Source organism: Curcuma longa, unplaced genomic scaffold (genome assembly GCF_044706935.1).
Source record: "Curcuma longa cultivar G26 ecotype Majalengka, Jawa Barat unplaced genomic scaffold, ITB_CL_G26_1.1 contig_16906, whole genome shotgun sequence".
NCBI classification, from domain to species: Eukaryota; Viridiplantae; Streptophyta; class Magnoliopsida; order Zingiberales; family Zingiberaceae; genus Curcuma; species Curcuma longa.
Window position 1 is genome coordinate 1 of NW_027430466.1, and position 16,860 is coordinate 16,860.

General features: G+C 35.2%; 2 protein-coding genes and 1 non-coding gene across 7 annotated transcripts; all 3 read right to left on the reverse strand.

Moving 5' to 3' along the window:
- Positions 1–3,525: 3,525 nt before the first annotated feature.
- LOC141816484 (uncharacterized) lies at positions 3,526–6,429 on the reverse strand. 5 transcript variants are annotated; one of them, XM_074704257.1, is made up of 7 exons: positions 6,281–6,429; positions 6,106–6,202; positions 5,879–6,017; positions 5,687–5,769; positions 4,185–4,319; positions 4,026–4,098; positions 3,526–3,847 (listed from the first exon to the last, which is right to left on the reverse strand). In XM_074704257.1, the coding sequence occupies exons 1-7, from the start codon at positions 6,367–6,369 to the stop codon at positions 3,825–3,827; spliced, it is 639 nt and encodes a 212-aa protein (XP_074560358.1). In that variant the 5' UTR covers positions 6,370–6,429; the 3' UTR covers positions 3,526–3,824. The 5 variants fall into 5 exon arrangements, with proteins under 5 accessions (XP_074560358.1, XP_074560356.1, XP_074560355.1 ...); XM_074704255.1 differs by having other exon boundaries at positions 3,994–4,098; positions 6,310–6,427; XM_074704254.1 differs by having other exon boundaries at positions 3,994–4,098; positions 6,281–6,427.
- A 171-nt stretch (positions 6,430–6,600) lies between these two features.
- TRNAD-GUC (transfer RNA aspartic acid (anticodon GUC)) lies at positions 6,601–6,672 on the reverse strand. The gene has a single exon. It is a non-coding gene; the product is annotated as a tRNA-Asp (tRNA).
- Positions 6,673–10,049: 3,377 nt separating this feature from the next.
- Positions 10,050–16,182, reverse strand: LOC141816485 (putative disease resistance protein RGA3). The gene is given in 5 exon segments (XM_074704259.1): positions 10,050–10,201; positions 10,288–10,337; positions 10,772–14,649; positions 14,651–15,158; positions 16,012–16,182. Coding segments are annotated over 2 exon segments (4,092 nt in total). The 5' UTR covers positions 15,154–15,158; positions 16,012–16,182; the 3' UTR covers positions 10,050–10,201; positions 10,288–10,337; positions 10,772–11,060.
- Between the last annotated feature and the right edge of the window lie 678 nt (positions 16,183–16,860).

Sequence of the window (16,860 nt, forward strand, 5' to 3'; positions counted from 1 at the left end):
AGAATATCGAAATAAAATGTACATGTATTTGTAAACCTTAGTGCATATAATTACTAGAATATATATATGTGTTCACTAATATAAAATATAAAATATCAAATACAAAAAAAATAATGATAAATCCCAGTCAGTCTCATGGACTCAATCCCTGGGATGGTCAGCCAAAAAAAAAATATCAAATACAGATTCCACTAAATAGATACTTTATCTAAAAAATGAATCTCATATGGTTCACATACTTATGAAATATCTTGAATACAAGTCTTTGATGAGTGGATCCATCGATAAAGAATTTATGATGTTAATATACTCAATTGACTTTATTACTCTGAACTCTTTATTTAATCGTTAAAAATTCAATATTGATATACTTAGACTTCGACGAATTAAATTTTTTTTTGCACATAACTTAATGACATTTAATATAATTTTATCAATTTTCAATTCATAATTTATATCCACTAATGAAATTTCTTTTTCATATTCTTCTTCTCTCTTGCTAGTACAAACTATCTAATCCTAATCCTATAAACGATTGTCGTTGTAGTCCTACAATACATCGTAATTGAGAATCAAACCAAGATGTTTGAAAGATTGCATAAGCACTCTATTGCTACTAAAGCGGTCAAACAGGCTAATTCATGACGGAGTGAGTTAACCCACTAAAAATCCATCATACGGTAGGGTAGGATAGACCGATCTACTAATTTGGCGGGTTAAAAAATCTCCAATCCAACCCAACTCAAGACAGATTGTGGGTTAGGCGGTCAACCCACGGACCTATCAAAGAATTTTAAAAATATTAAAATTTTAAGTTTGAAATACAGTTTAAATTATTTAAGTTGAAATTATTAAACTTGAATTTTAATTTAGATGGATCAAGTTTACTAATTCATTGAGTTTTTTATTTTAATTTTAAATTTTAAAATAAATAAATAAACATTTTCAATCCGCAGGCTAGCCCAAGTCCGTCGCGGACCAATTCATGCGGGTCGCAAGTCTAGGTGGATTAACCTATCTAAACTCATCTTAAAATGGATTGATAAAATTTTAATCCAACCTACTTAAATTGCTTGGCGGGGTGGGCCAACCCGACAGACCCAATCCAAATTAACGACTATAATTGCTACATTGTAACCGGGACACCTTCTCTATTTTTAATTAATACTCCAGGGGTTAATGTATCACTGAACTAGTCAACAACTGTTCAAGCAATAGGAAACCAAAATATATAACCAATTAGGCATTATAATTTCAAATTGCATTCTATTAACCAAAACAAGTTACAACAAAATAGAATAGATGTTCTTGCAAAAGCATGGAGGGGAAAAGCATACAACAATATCTTAGAGCTGATAAAATTTCCTAATTATGACATCCTAAGGGCACACAACCTCAATCAATAAGTTTATCTATATATTTCCTATGATAATTATCCATTTCACAGTTTAGTTTAGGGATGTTAGATCCGATGAAATCCATATATATATCTCCACAAAGGTATGATATTATCCACCTTGGATTTATGCCCTCATAGTTTTATTTTTGAACTTTATCCAAAAAGTCTCATACCAACAAGATATTTTCTATATCTTATAACCTCAGGATATTTTTTATGTATTTTTTCAATGTGGAACTTTGATTGTATCACAACAATCTACTTCTGAAATAAAAGATCACTGAGAGCTCTTCTTTAATGGTCCCAACAGACCTCTTATTGTTATGGGTTTCCAACGGACCCGCCCCTTAACTGTCTCAACAGACCCTTAATAGGAGCCCCCACCACACGGATCCACTCTGATAAGATTATTGGATGGTACGAGGTCTTTTGGGTAAAGTTCAAAAACAAAATTATGATGGTATGAGTCCAAAATGGACAATATCGTATCGTTATAGAGATCTTAGAAAAAAAATATATTAAACTTGTTGTTCTTAGAAAAAAGAAAAATTAGATCAAAGAGGAATATATTAGACCTATTTGTTGTTCTTAATTAAACTTGTTAAAAATAATAATAATAATATTATTATTATTAATACATAGACTTGTTCAGACAACTTCCTCTAATCTGCAAGGAAAAAAAAAAGTTAAGTGAACTTACTTTCCTGGCAATTATTTGGATCTGCATTGCAATATTTTCAGCTTTATGCTTTTCCCAGCTTTATGCTTTTCGCCCTTGGAGTTTTCCTATGATTGAAGTTGGGCAGAGCTCAATATAATTAATGGTATCCAGCTGGATCTGCACATATTAACCCAGCTGGTCCATCCAAAGTTTGCTGTCAATCGTCAGAGTAAATCAGAATATGATGAGCGATTCAATATCATTAGTAATTATATCTGGGTGAATTTTGAATCCTCATTATCTAAGAATTCCATCTCCTCACTTATTATCGCACAGGAACCATTAAGATATAAGTAAATTATTATACTTTTAATTACTATTTAACAGTACATTAACCTAATTCTAAGTATTATTTATCATATCATACCTACATAATTGCCATCAAAAAGTAAGTAATTAAATTATTATATAATTTATTAATTTAATCCTAATTTATTTGTCATAATTATATAATAATTAATTAACCTAACTTGTGCATTTCTTTGAGAGTCTGATGTAGGGTTGACAAGTGATATATAGAGAGTGTTACCTAAAAAGCTATTATTTAGAAATCGTGTAGTAAAGGATATGATGAAACTAACTAAATAGACTATCACATAAAAAAGATTTTGGAGGACAAAGATTGATCCATTTAATCAAGGGAACATATATAATGTTCCGAAAGGATCGAAATTAGAAACTTGATTGTCGTATCTCCTCTCTAGATAGTAAAAAAGAAGCATACTCGATAATGATCTTATGGAGACTATAACCCATATATATATATAGTCTAGTTCCATACTCGAATTTATTATCATTAATCCATCAATAATAATTGAAAGTAGCATACACATTGGATCAACATCTAATAAATCAAACCCATAATAACACATCCAATAAATCACATTTATTGGATTTGTCCGTAATAGCAATATCCATAATTTATGATCTCAACAAGCACACCAAACGGAGAAATAATATCTAATAAATTTTTACTTGGACTATGTGATTCTATATATAATACACAATTAATTTCTTAGTTGAACTCAATAATATCAAATTTTACGAGTAAAAATATTCTTTTAGAACAATTTAGTCAATTAATTTCATATGTAAAAAATACTATAATCGTAATAAAATTTAATAATAATCACAATACTAATATCATTAATGTTATAAATCTTATATGTTATATAAATATGTAATATAAAAATTACATGAAAAAAATCCTCGTATGCCTATTATTAATTGATTCTCTTTATTACTCCCACTAGTTCAAATTTTTCGTCTTACTTCTTCTGGTTAATGGTTCAAGCAATAAGAAATCAAAATAGATAATTAATTAGGCATTATAATTTAAAATTGCATTTTATTGACAAAAACAATTTACAACAAGAAACAGAATAGATGTTCTTGCAAAATCATGGAGGGGAAAAGCATACGGCAATATCTTAGAGGTGATAAATTTGCCTAATTATGACATCGCAAGGACACACAATTAACCTCAATCAATAAGTTTATCTATATATTTCCTATGACGATTATCCATTTCACAGCTTAGGGATGCAAGTTGGCAATCATTTAGAATAAACAAGTGATCAGAATTTGCTTCTTTAGTTCTCAAGCTCATCGCATAAGGTGGTCCGGAACATGTAATCCTCGTCCTCCAGTTCTTCGTGTAATAAGTTGATAGATGGAACACCCGACCTTTCATTTTTGCAATCATCACTTTTCAATATCCTCCTCCCCTGGAAAATGTCAATGCATATGAGAAATTCATTTTGATTACACACAATAAACACTAAGAATAAATGCCTTTTTGGTACAAAAATAATATATGATGAAAACTTCTAAGACGATCGTCAAATAAGGAGCATCTGAAAAAAAAAAAAACCTTCTTTAGGATGTAGAAGAAATAATGGAAACCTTCACCAAAGGTCTTCCACTCTACAGACCAGGTAAAGTCAACTCTTTCAAATAGTGGCCGCCGGAAATGTGGCTGCAAGTTAGACTAACATGTGAGAAATGGTAAAATAGAGAGATGTAGTAGGAAACTAAGTGAATGTATCGTATTCAGCCGACTACCTGTCCGAAAGAAATTGAAATAAAGATGCCTTCTGGGTTTAGAACACTATGAACGCCTTCAAGCATTTTCATCACCTTATTTAGTGTTTCGGGATGGGGATTCCATGGATCACCGCTGTTCACAAACAATACATCCTTTAAAAAGGATGTTTAATGCCAGAGAATTAAAAAATATATTAAAGGACTAATGTCGGCTCACAAAAACTAACTAATTAGATTAATGATACAAACTCATGAACATTCCTAGCAGTGATAAAAACAAAAGCTTGAATTATGAACCAAGGAATAAGATTTAAAAGGTTTCCATGAGGAAGATAAAATATCCGCGGTATGTCTAAATCATCATAGTGAAAAATAAATAATTTTTGTTGTGATAATTAAAAGCAGATAATCCTTCCACCCAGTCCAATTCTCGAATACTATAGTACAATTTCATATTTAATAAAAAAATCAGTCCTTAAACCAAAAATATATAGTTCACATATATCAAGACTAAATCTAAGTTCTTGGAGACATTAAAAAACCAGGTAAGTACATCAGTAACTTTTGAATTTTTTCTATGGATGCAATTACATGGGTATCTTTTGCACATTCTTTCCATAAGTCACCCATATCTTGTCCAGTATAAACATGCATGAGATCGTAAACACTGATTATTCTATGCAACATTTATGAAAGTATTTGAGTATAAATACTACTACAATATTTCCATAAAGTAAATTAAGAGAAGAATGAGAGGATAGACAGAAAAATGAGCATAAGGAAATTGATATGGGATGAGTAATAACATTTAGTTTGATGTGAAAACTACTTATCTGGAAAGATTAAAGTGTGGAAAAGACCAGATCTAGACTTACACATTTTAACATTCCCCCTCACTTGGTAGCTGGGTGGACTGGAGTAGATTACACTTGCTGAATTCAAAGGTGGAACAACTCGACTTACCAGAGACATTTTTCAAAATATTGATAAAAAGCATGCAAAGCCAAGATCTTTTGCTCGGATACAAATATGATTGATTGGTGACCACTTGCCCCTTATGTTGTTAGCAAAGAACCTAATCAAGACTTATATGTTAGTAATAGCTATATAGAAAAAGATATCCAGTGGATATTAAGTGGTACATTGCTCTCCTTAAAATGAGCTATCCAAGCAAAGGAATGCATGTGTTTGGATGTTTTTTTTTTTGAAGAGTAAAAAAGAATACTAGGGTTAATTGAGGCTCATAGTCATTCAAACTAGCATTATTTGGTTAATTTGACAACTTAAGTAGACTAAAATTCACTGCATAATGCTAGGAAATCTAACTAATATTACAGCCACTAAAGAACAAGCATAAACTGATAGAAATAATTCTTCAGTAGATTTCATTGGCAGTAAGCAAGTTGATATAATGAGACATCAATATCACCAATCAAGCAGGATGGAAGAAAAAGGAAAATGCATTTATGATACAGATTGCAAAAGGGAATTACACGTCCAAAAAGCATTCCAGCCTTTACCATGGTGCCTTTCTCGATCACGATATCGAAGGACTCACTGCCAAAAGGTAGGTCTAGCATGTCGGCCTGAACCACCTTGATGCCTGCCGGTGCAAGCCAAAAGGGGAAAAAGAATCCTTCATGTCAGACCGTCGAAGTTGACATTTCCACAAGCAACGCAAGAGCAGCGGAAATCCTACTCAGACTCATCACCTTCAAGTCCCTTGTCTCGAAAGCGGCTCCGCATCCTTTCAACCGCGACAGGAGAGATGTCGACGCAGGTCATGTCGGCCACGCCATCCTTGCGAAGCTCCTCGCAGAGCCGCGAGTTGCCGCAACCGATCTCCAATACCTAGCAATACCAAAGAATCCAAATTGAATGCTATAACTATGCACGCATGCCGGACGCGTCAGTGAGAAAGCGAGCACGGTGAAGTTACCGAGTGGGATGGATTGAGGAAGGGGCGGAGGAGGTGTTGGAAGTGGGAGTAGTCTTTGAACCATTCATAGTGTTCCTCGGCGGCGAACCTCTCGTCCCTACGAAGTCAGAACAGAGATTGAAGCAGGAAGCGAAGCGAAGGAAAAGAGGGGGAGAAGAGTGGCGAACGGTCAGACCAATAGTGGGGATCGAGATAGGAGGCAGCGGTGAGCGGGGCGACGTCCACGGGGCTACTGCGGCGACCATGATCGCCGGAATCGCTCATCGGTTGCGGTGAGCCCTAAGCAGGGAGTCGAGCTTCTGGTCCGTAGATTGAAGCTCACGAGTTGGCTTTGAAGAGGAAACGAGCCCAATTTAAAGCCCAACATGAATTATTGGGCCTACTGGGCCATGTCTAGTTGGTTCAATGGCTCGAAGGAAGGTAGTTTAACTGGTGCAATTTCGAAAAGAGCAAATGGAAAAAAAAAATACAGAAAAAAGGGCAAAAAATAGAAAACGCCGTTGCCGGGGATCGAACCCGGGTCACCCGCGTGACAGGCGGGAATACTCACCACTATACTACAACGACATCGGTGTTACGTTGAAGGTCAATATTTTAGATGTTATGTTAATATATCTCACAACTAGTAGTTGCAGGTCTTCAAGGCAGCGATTGAACGAGCACCTTCACCGCCGGCGGCGGCGGCAGGATTTAGATGCATGATTCCTCTGCTTCTTGCTGATTAATTTAGTCGTGAACTATAAAAGCATCCTTTTCAGCAGATTAAACAAAGATCTTGTCAGTTCTCTCCTGTAGCAACCATTTTACCCAAAACAAGTTCCGTCCGTCAGCTCTTCCTCGTCTCTCAGAGTTTCGGTTATTAATCAGGTAAAACTTTGAGCTTGAGAATTTCGCGTTTCCATGAACATGTTCATGTTTAGATACATTCTTCACTGTTGCGTGAACATCATTCTACTTCAGCAATAATTTGAAGTTGTTTGTGGTCTCACACAGCAACACTTATCGAATTGAAGGTTTACACAATATAGATTTGATTCAAATCAAATACAAGGTACTCTCAAGCTTTATAAAAAGCAAATTTTGGAGCCACCCAGAAAGATCGCAATAGAAAAAACTGAATGCAGAAGGGAAAGCACAACATATAGACATGCAACCATATAGGAAGTTTTCGAGCATTATCATCAGCCTCGACGACGATGATGAATTTTAGCATCAGCATATAAGAAAGTATAAGCCTTGTATCGATTCTTAAACTGAGATGCACAGGTAACATAATGGTTTAATCTTAGCATTACCTTTCACCTTACAAGAGATTAATATTGTTTTAGCAATTCAAACTTGTAACCTCAAGGTCGTATGGCTCACAATTTTTCTATTGAACTAGCTTTTTTGCTATGCGACTAAAATTGAATCTTTTTAAGAAGAGAAAGGTAGGAAAGGAAAAATTTTTTGAATAACCTTAAAAGAAATTAGGAAAATTTTAAATAAATTATAAATGTTAACCCTTAAATTTATAACACTAATAGGAAGTATTGAGGCGTGATAGATAAAATGCAAATTAGTGGAAGTGTTAAAATTAAAAAATATCATAGGGGGAAATCTGTCACCCAAAAATTTCTGTGAGGAGGTAAATTGAGAAATCTCACTTCTGTAATCAATAAGTCTGCTCCGTCTTAAAAAAATCTAAAAATTTCATCTCACTTTGTAATGACAAAATCGATATTTTTAAAATAAACTATTTCACTAAATTGCTAAAATATGTTAATTTTATTTATTTAATGAATTATTATAATTTTAAATTTGTAATGCAATTATCATGGAGTATTAAATTTATAATACATCTATCAGGTCATTTATTTTTTTATCCAAGTATTGTGTAGCATCGTGACATTGACAATGAACATAGTTAATAATTTAATCACTCACACGAGTTTATTAAACATAAAAAACGAAATAATTTAATTAAATAATTTTAATGGGAGGGTGTCATGGCAAAATGAAGGCTTAAGAGCAATTTAATATAAATAAATAAATGTCATGATATATTTGTTACAAATTTAAAAAATTTATTCATTTAAAAGTCAATCAGATGAGTTTCCTTCAAACGTAAAATTTATTCATGACACCATTCAGAAAAGACGTTTCCGCCGCCGACGCCCCGCTCCTCCCCTGCAAGCTCTTCTTCTTCTGTGAGAGATTAGTTGAATTAATATGTCTCTATATATTGAATCATTTTATTTGAATTATTATATCCGTATATCTTTTGATTGAAAAAAAAATATGATGGTTATATTAATTTATGAAAAGATAATAATCTTTTTATAAATATTTAAATTTCTATAAAATTTTAAAATATATAGTTTTGATAATTTAATATTTTTTACTAGATATCAGATTTGTTGTATCTTGAAAACTCATTAACAAATTGAGTAATGAGGACAAATAAAATCTTAAAGAAAATATTTCGATATATATCTCATACGTCACAAATTCACTCCAATCCTGCTTCATCTCCTCCTTCCCCGACCCCATCCCCACTCCAATAGCCCTGCCTCCGCCTCCACCTCCACCTCCACCTCCCCTCCGCAGTCACAGCTCACGTCGCCGGTACCTTCTTTTGCCTCCCCCACGAGAGTGACCACCGCTGAGGGTCAGATGGGGAGAGTCGTTTGCTCTTCTCTTCTGCAAAATGTGAAATACGTCACCTTAGCGGTCCCACACGATCGGATTCCACGACCATTTATGAGGAGGTAAATCGAGAAACTGTAGTTGGTCACGACAACGGAGAGAGTCGTTTGCGTACATGCGAGGGGTGGTTGAATATGTCCTCTGATAGGCTTCCTGTTTGTTTATTTATCACATGACCTCAACGTGTAGACGCGCGACTAAGCCAAAATTATTAACACAGATCAGACTGTAATAAACTTAAAATTCCAGAGGACTTAAACCTTTGGGTTTAATATAATTTTACCCATTTTCAATTCATAATTTATGTCTACTAATGGGATTTCTAATGTATCACTGCACTAGTCTACTAATGGAATCATGCTCTCATTTTGGTTTCATACTTCTTTTCTGGCTTTGCATAATTACTAATGCATGGCTTTTCAATCTGCAGCAGTCTTTTGATGCCATGATCAACAATGTAATCTACTGATCTGCAACTTCATACTATGAGTTAATAAACATCATTGATGCAATTGTTTTTTATTAAGCCAAATTAATTTTAGTTTAATTTGATGATATGATGGTTTGGTGTAGCATGTATCAGTTCTTTTACATTTAGTTAATAAGCATTTCCAGAATTGATGGATACTTAACAAGAGAACGCCTATAAATTCTGTGCTTTGATTGAAAAGAAATTCTCAATTTATTTTCCTTTTTGCAGCAAAGGAAAAGTGTTCAGAAAAATGCGTTTAAGGATACATACATTAAGCTAAAATCTCTGTTTTAGAGGTGAAATGAAATGAATTTAAAAATTATAAGCGGCAACTGATATTTCTGTTGAGTGGTTTGTGTCTTTGATATGTTGCTTTGATTCTTTATTATAACTCTTTAATTTGTTCCATCATATTTGTGAGAATTTATAGTGGAAGAACTTTACCATTACTACTGAAGCTTCACTGATTATATTCGACAATTGTGTAGATACGAGACACAGACAAAGAAGCCAATGGGAAAACTTCCATAGAAATTGTCACAGCAATTGAACAGCTGATGAATGTGAGTAGAGTACAAGTAATCAAGAAAAAACATATAAATGTATCTTCTCAATGAGCATCACAAGATGAATGTTAAACCACACAAACGTTGAACAAAATATACGAGCTTATGAGATCAAATACATTGTTGGAAATTCTTATAGATTTGTTCGAATTAATACTGAGACAAACCAATTATCAACAAGAGGAGAGGGGAGAACTTGAGAAAGTTGTGTAGTCTCTATTCATATATTTCACCAGAAGCTGTAGCTGCACTTCAGATATATAGTCTCTATTCATATATTTCACCAGAAGCTACCATACTTGTAGGTTCAGCGACAAGAGTGGAAGACAAGTTTGATCGTCACCTAATTCTTGGTAGCAATATCTGCTCACTGTTGAATGTGGATATGACAGACTCTCAAGAAAGATCAACAAATTGAATGTTTTCATTTAATCAACATAAAAAGATGTATATTACCTCAGGAATTGATAATGCATATGGTTCTCTTTTCAAGACTACAAGTCACCCTGCAAACATTTCAAGAGTTCAAAAATGATCAAGAAGATTAATTTACCATGAAAACAAATAATATAAAGTGGAAATAGATAAATATGCTCATAATATTTTTTTAAAGAAAGCTTCAAATAATAGAAGATGAGATTACACTATGCATAACCAGCCATGATTATAACCTTAAGTCTCTCCCAAGAACATCATCAAATTTCAGTAATCCTTTTGCAACTTCAACAGAAGAATCAATCGCTTTAGAAATCAGTTGTGTTTTAGAAATGTGGCCCTTCTAATGAATACATCAAGTAAATAAGTTGTGTTTTATAAATGTCACAAGTTGAGTATTATCTCGGCATGGGTTCTTTCTCTTTTGTGGGTTATTTTCAAAATGAATGGAAACAGAAACTTAAAGCATAAAGATATGACTAGGTCTTGTGCTTAGTAACTTGACCTTTTGATGAATGATCAGGTCCTGTGCTTGGTATCATATATATATATTTGTGATCATGTGGAACTCCAAAACCTGCTGCTGACACAGTTGCAATTGACTTGAGCCTGAGGTGATACGTATAGAACACAAAATAAGCAACATGAAGATTATTAAATAGCTCAGAGAATAAAATGGACACAAGCAATTTGAGAAAACTTAGTCGATTCGATGGCATGGAAAGTGATAATGAGGTAATTCAATAAGCAAACACAAGATGCAGTATGAACAAAGTGACGATTCCTTGTTAGCATTAACACACCTCGGCCTTGTCCTCTTCATCCGCTGTAATATAAATGTCACGGATGTGTTTGATGTTAGGCCAGTCCCGACCGATATTCTCTTGGCAACGCTTCTTAAGCTTTGCACTGCATTTAAAAATGCTCAGTTGCTCCAGTGAGGCAGGCATCCTGGGCAGTGACTCGAGTTTTGGAGCAGAATCTATTATAAGAATCTTGAGCGATGAAAATCTCTCCAAACTTGCGGGTAACAATTGCAGATGAGGAATCAGTTCCAAGCTTAAAACTTCTAGAGACTCTTGACATTGCAACAACCACTCCTCTATCTCAGAAGATATGAATTCACCGATAAACACTTCAGAATTTCCTATTTCGAGAGTCTTTAGCTTTTCTGGAATCGGCAAAATGGGTAGATAGAAGATGTTGTCGATCTGAATCTCTTCGAGTGAAGGTAATGTTCCCTTCTTTTTCTTTGTGGCACTTTGTTCTGTTGTTGTTGCAGGATTTTGTAGAGTGGAAAATGTTGGAGCGAGTAATTTGGGACAGCGTTTAATATGCAATTCTCTGAGGGAGGCAAGTGCCGTCAATGACTCCAATTGGCATAATTCTTTACAATCAGAAATACGCAATTTCTGCAACGCTGTCAGATTATGCAGATACTCTATGTTGGGAAGAGAGACCAAATGATGGCAATGTGATAGTGTCAACAATTTGAGGGAGGTAAGGCCTTGAAGGCATCGACCCAATGACTCTTGCGAAATGTCCGAGTTTTCAAAATATAGGGATTCAAGGGAGGAGGGAAGGATGCTAGCAGCAGCTATATTACTTGCAGAGTGATCAAAAACTGAGGAAGAGGATACCGCATGCTTCCTTGTCTTGTCTTTTAAAAATTCCTGTGACTCAACCTCAGCAGAGAGGAATTTCGGACAATTTAAAATCCACAGATGTTTAAGAGATTTTAAAATATATAAGCCTCCTGGTGAAGTCAAGGTTTCACCACCCCTAATATGCAACCTTTGAAGTGTAGCGAGATGTTCCAGCTCAGTTGCTAACGGAAGTGATGTCATGCCCTGTGAACAAATTAAATCCAAGTCAGTGAGCGAGGTAAGACCTCGTAGATAACTAGCCAAATCTTTGTGTTCATCAAGATCAAGTTCTTTCAGTGACGACGGAAGTATATTATCATCCTCTTCACCAATTGATCCAATCTGCACAATCTTTGAGGAGTTGCGCATTCGAAGGGACCTGAGGGACATCAGTTGTTGAAATCCGCCAAATGTCCTAGAACCATTAGAACACGTGTAGGACCGTGGAAGAGCTTCTAACCCCACATTTCGTATGCAGATATTCTCTATAGACAACGGAAGATCAGGAATCTTCTTTAATTTGGGACAGCCATTAATTTGAAAACTTTTGAGATGAGGGAACCATATATAGTCATCCGCACCATGCCATTCCTCCCAGAGGGGAAGGTCACGAAATTCAAGTTTCTCTAAAACTGGAAATTGTATGTCGATTCCATCGGAGAAGTGACAACCCAAACTTCTTATAGCTTTCATGTCTTCCAATTTTAGAAACTTAAGGCAGGGCAACTTCCATAGAGGGGGTAGTTCTTCCCAACTTGTACAAGAATCTAGTAGAAGATATTCAAGCCGAGAAAGAGATAGAGTATCCATCCACGGTGCAGGCCTACCACCTTTATACTTTCTAATGATGAGTTCTCTAATAATCGCAGGAGAGGGTTGTAGAGCCGCCAGAACCTCCTGATGATCAATGCCAGGATTACTTACTTCATTCCAGCACAGTTCCAGTCTTGTGAGATAACGTTTCTTGACCAAGTTGACCATCTTGGCCTCTTCAAGACTCCGCACATTGGAAAGTTGTCGAATACTTAATTTACGGAGATTATCCATATTCATCAACTCATCAATTCTATATCCTGGTTCTGTGCCCACAGCGAAGCATAATTCCTGGAGGGATGTCAACTTTCGTACTTCAGCCACTGAGAAAAGTGCATCATCATATACTTGGTATAAATGTCTTAAGTTGGTCAACTTGTTTGCATCTTTTGGTCCGAGACCAATTAGAACTTGTAAGAAGTAGAACTTACATTTTGAAAGTGATGGTTGTAGCACAAACTCTGGCATTTCCAGAAATCGTAGTTTTACAAAGTCACTGATGCTTTCCAAATGTTGATAAGATCCTCTGGAGAAATTAGAATTCATAATCAATACTCGAATTCTTCTTAATGATTTACACGCGTCTCGAATAAAATCAAAAAGTTGTTGAGAATCCCCATCATACTGTATCCAGAAGGTTCGTAAGTGCTGTAATTTGCACACCATCTTAGTTAGATCATGGAGTTGAGCAACGGCGGTACTGGTAATAGATAAATGGCGGATGGAATCCAAAATGCAACTAGGAGCGCCATGCACAATTCTACAACATTCATAGCGTGAGACATGACAAGCAAGACCGTTCAGCATATCATGCATGGTGTAATAGTCTTCTGCTGTACCGTAGAAAGATTGAATATACCAAAATGAACTCCAATTGCTTGTATGAAAATCAAAGAAAGATTTGTTGCACAACATATCAAAGCAGCAGTTAGCTATGTCCTCCTCATCCGAGCCCTCCTCTGATCCATCCGAGTAAATAAGGCCTGCTGCCACCCACATGCACACTAGCTTTTGCTTATTGAATTTGTAATCTTGAGGAAATATGCTGCAGTAGGAAAAGCACCGCTTCAAGCGTGCTGGAAGCATCATGTAACTGAGTGTAAGAGCTGGAATGAATTCGTATTTTGAATCTTGTGATGTTTTCCATAATTCACTTGTTGAAATGCTCGTCCAGTGATCTGCTTCCAATTTATTGTTCAACGCTCCTCCAATTGACTTTGCTAGAAGAGGTATACCATTCAATTTCGTCAATATTTCTTCTCCAATTTCTTTAAGCTGTGGGAATTTACTTGGGTCTTGACCAGCAAATGCATGCTCGTAGAGGAGTGAACGACATTCATCATTTGGCAAGCCTCGCAACATCATTGGCTCCATTGTGCCTCCTCTGATTACTTTTGCGACCATCTTTGCAACTGATTCCAATCTAGTTGTTAATAGTATCCAGCTACCCTTTTGGCCATATAGCAGTGGAGCACATAGTTTCTCCCACTCAGTCTGATTTTTGTCATCCCAAGCATCATCTAGGACAAGTAAAAATCTTTTGGAATGTAACTTCTCCTTGAGCTTCACTGGTATTAGTTCCAATGGCCCAGATTCAGATTGGTCAGTTAAATATTCCAGAATTTTCTTCATAAGACTGGATGCATTGAGATCAGGTAAGGAGTCACATACCCAGATTTTGATGTCGAAGTGTTCCTTCTTCACATTTTCAAAATAATCAAAGACTTGTTGAGCGAGCGCAGTCTTCCCCATACCACCCATTGCTACCAAAGGAAGGCAATGCACATTCTCACTGATCTGAATTTCAGATTCTTCCACCGACTCTCCCAGCAAATACTGAATGATTTTCTCTTTTTCTTCCTCACGTCCCTTGAATGATAATACAGGCAAAGGATTGGTGATTCTACTTGAATGATAATACTCCCATTTGTCCAGTGCTGTTGCCATCCTTTTGCGTCACCAGTGCCAGAAAATTCTGAACATCTGAAGCAGAAGCAGAGGTGTTCAAGTTCTTCACGCATGTTCTTAATCTCCCAAGAACATCATCACATTTCAGTAATCTTTTTGCTGCTTTAACAGAAGCATCCACCGTTCTAGAAAGCATACTTTTGTCACTGTTAACTTTCTTCTCCAGTTCAAGATATTCCATATCATCCAGCACTTCCTCGGCCTCCTCAATCCCATCCCTGAATTGACACAACCACTCCTTTAATGCTGGATCAGAAGATTCATACATAGTTAATCTTTCTTCGGCAAAACCAACAACTGCTTGGATCTGAGGAAGTCTGCGTTTGAGGCTTTGCAATTCTTCAAGCAAGTCGGTTTCCCAGTAATACTGATCTCGCACATAAGTAGTGGCCACGTCAAATAGTTTATTGATGACACAACTTGCACCTGCCTTCAACAGTATTGGCGAGACTACGTCCATAGTTGCTGCTAAATTAGATAAATTAGTGATTTTAGATAAATTAGATAGTATTCATAATCATCTTTCGTCTATTAAAAAAAACACATAGTAGTTGGGATCTCAGAAACAAATATGCAATAGAAACAGTAATAAAAAAAAAGGGAAACATCTACTTTAACCAAAATTAAACTTACACTAGTCATCAGGAACAAAAGGTAAATGAACAAAAGATAAATCAGATATTATTCATGATATTCAACTTGCTAAAAAGCACATATAATACCCGAGATCTTACAACAGCAACCAAGCCTTATCCCGTAAGGTCGGCTAATAGCCGAGATCTTAGGAAAAAAAATAGTAACACAAACAGAAAAAGATCAAAGAGGAATATATCAGATCTACTTGTTGTTCTTAATTAAACTTGTTGAAAAGAATAATAATAAATGCTATGACTTGTTCACACAACTTCCTCTAATCTGCAGGAAAAAAAAAGTTAATTGATATTGTTCAGATATGAGACGAAACAGAGAAAAAGAGAAAGATGCAGCAGAGATATACTAAAGAAAAAATTGACCAAAAAAAAAACGTAGAGTAGAAGAAAATTGGCTTGATTACCTGATTGAAGTTGTAAAGAACTCGATTGCTATCCTGTTAGATATGCAGAAGAACCAAGAAGACGACTTAATTAAACTTGTTGAAAGAATAATAATAAATAGACTTGTTCACACAACCTCCTCTAATCTGCAGGGAAAAAAAAAGTTAATTGATATTGTTCATATATGAGACAACCCAGAGAGAAAGAGAGAAAGATGCAGCAGAGATACTAAAGAAAAAATTGACCAAAAAAAACGTAGAGAAGAAGAAAGTTAGCTTGATTACCTGATTGAAGTTGTAAAGAGCTCGATCGATTGCTATCCTGTTAGATATGCAGAAGAACCAAGAAGACGACTTGATTTTCTGTGCAGATGTTGAGTGAACTTACTTTCCTGGCAATTATTTGGATCTGCATTGCAATATTTTCAGCTTTATGCTTTTCCCAGCTTTATGCTTTTCTGCGTGAACTTACTTTCCTGTTAATTAATTGGATCTGCTTTGCAAATTGCAATATGGACGTCAAGATCATTGGCCCCAGCTTTAATTTATGCTTTTCGCCCTTGGAGTTTTCCTATGATTGAAGTTGAACAGAGCTCAATATAATGGTATCCAGCTAGATCTGCACATATTAATCCTGATCCAAAGTTTGCCCCTCGATCATCAGAATAAACATATATAGATTATGATGAGCGATATATCCAAATAATTCAAATGTAATATGTATTAGTGAATTTTGAATTCTCATCCTCTAAGAAATCCATCTCCTCGCTTATCGTCGCCTCATTATCCCAGGGGCACAACCATGAACCAAAGATATAGTAAATATTATTATACTTTTAATTACTATTTAACAGTACATTAACCTAATTCTAAGTATTATTTATCATATCATACCTACATATTTACCATCAAACAGTAAGTAATTAAATTATTATATAATTTATAACAAAATTTAATTTAATCCTAATTTATTTGTCATAATTATATAATAAGTTAATTAATCTAACTTGTGCATTTATTTGAGAGTCTGATGTAGGGTCGACAAGTGATATATAGAGAGTGTTACCTAAAAAGCTATTACTTAGAAATCGTGTAGTAAAGGATGATGAAACTAACTAAATAGACTATCACATA

Excerpts from the sequence above, each read along its gene's own strand:
- LOC141816484 (XM_074704254.1), bottom strand. The coding sequence starts at position 6,369 with ATGAGCGATTCCGGCGATCATGGTCGCCGCAGTAGCCCCGTGGACGTC. Across the intron at positions 4,320-5,686 it reads TGATCGAGAAAGGCACCATG|GATGTATTGTTTGTGAACAG; the intron begins GTAAAGGCTGGA and ends TCCTTTTTAAAG. Across the intron at positions 3,848-3,993 it reads TCTTCTACATCCTAAAGAAG|GGGAGGAGGATATTGAAAAG; the intron begins GTTTTTTTTTTT and ends GACATTTTCCAG.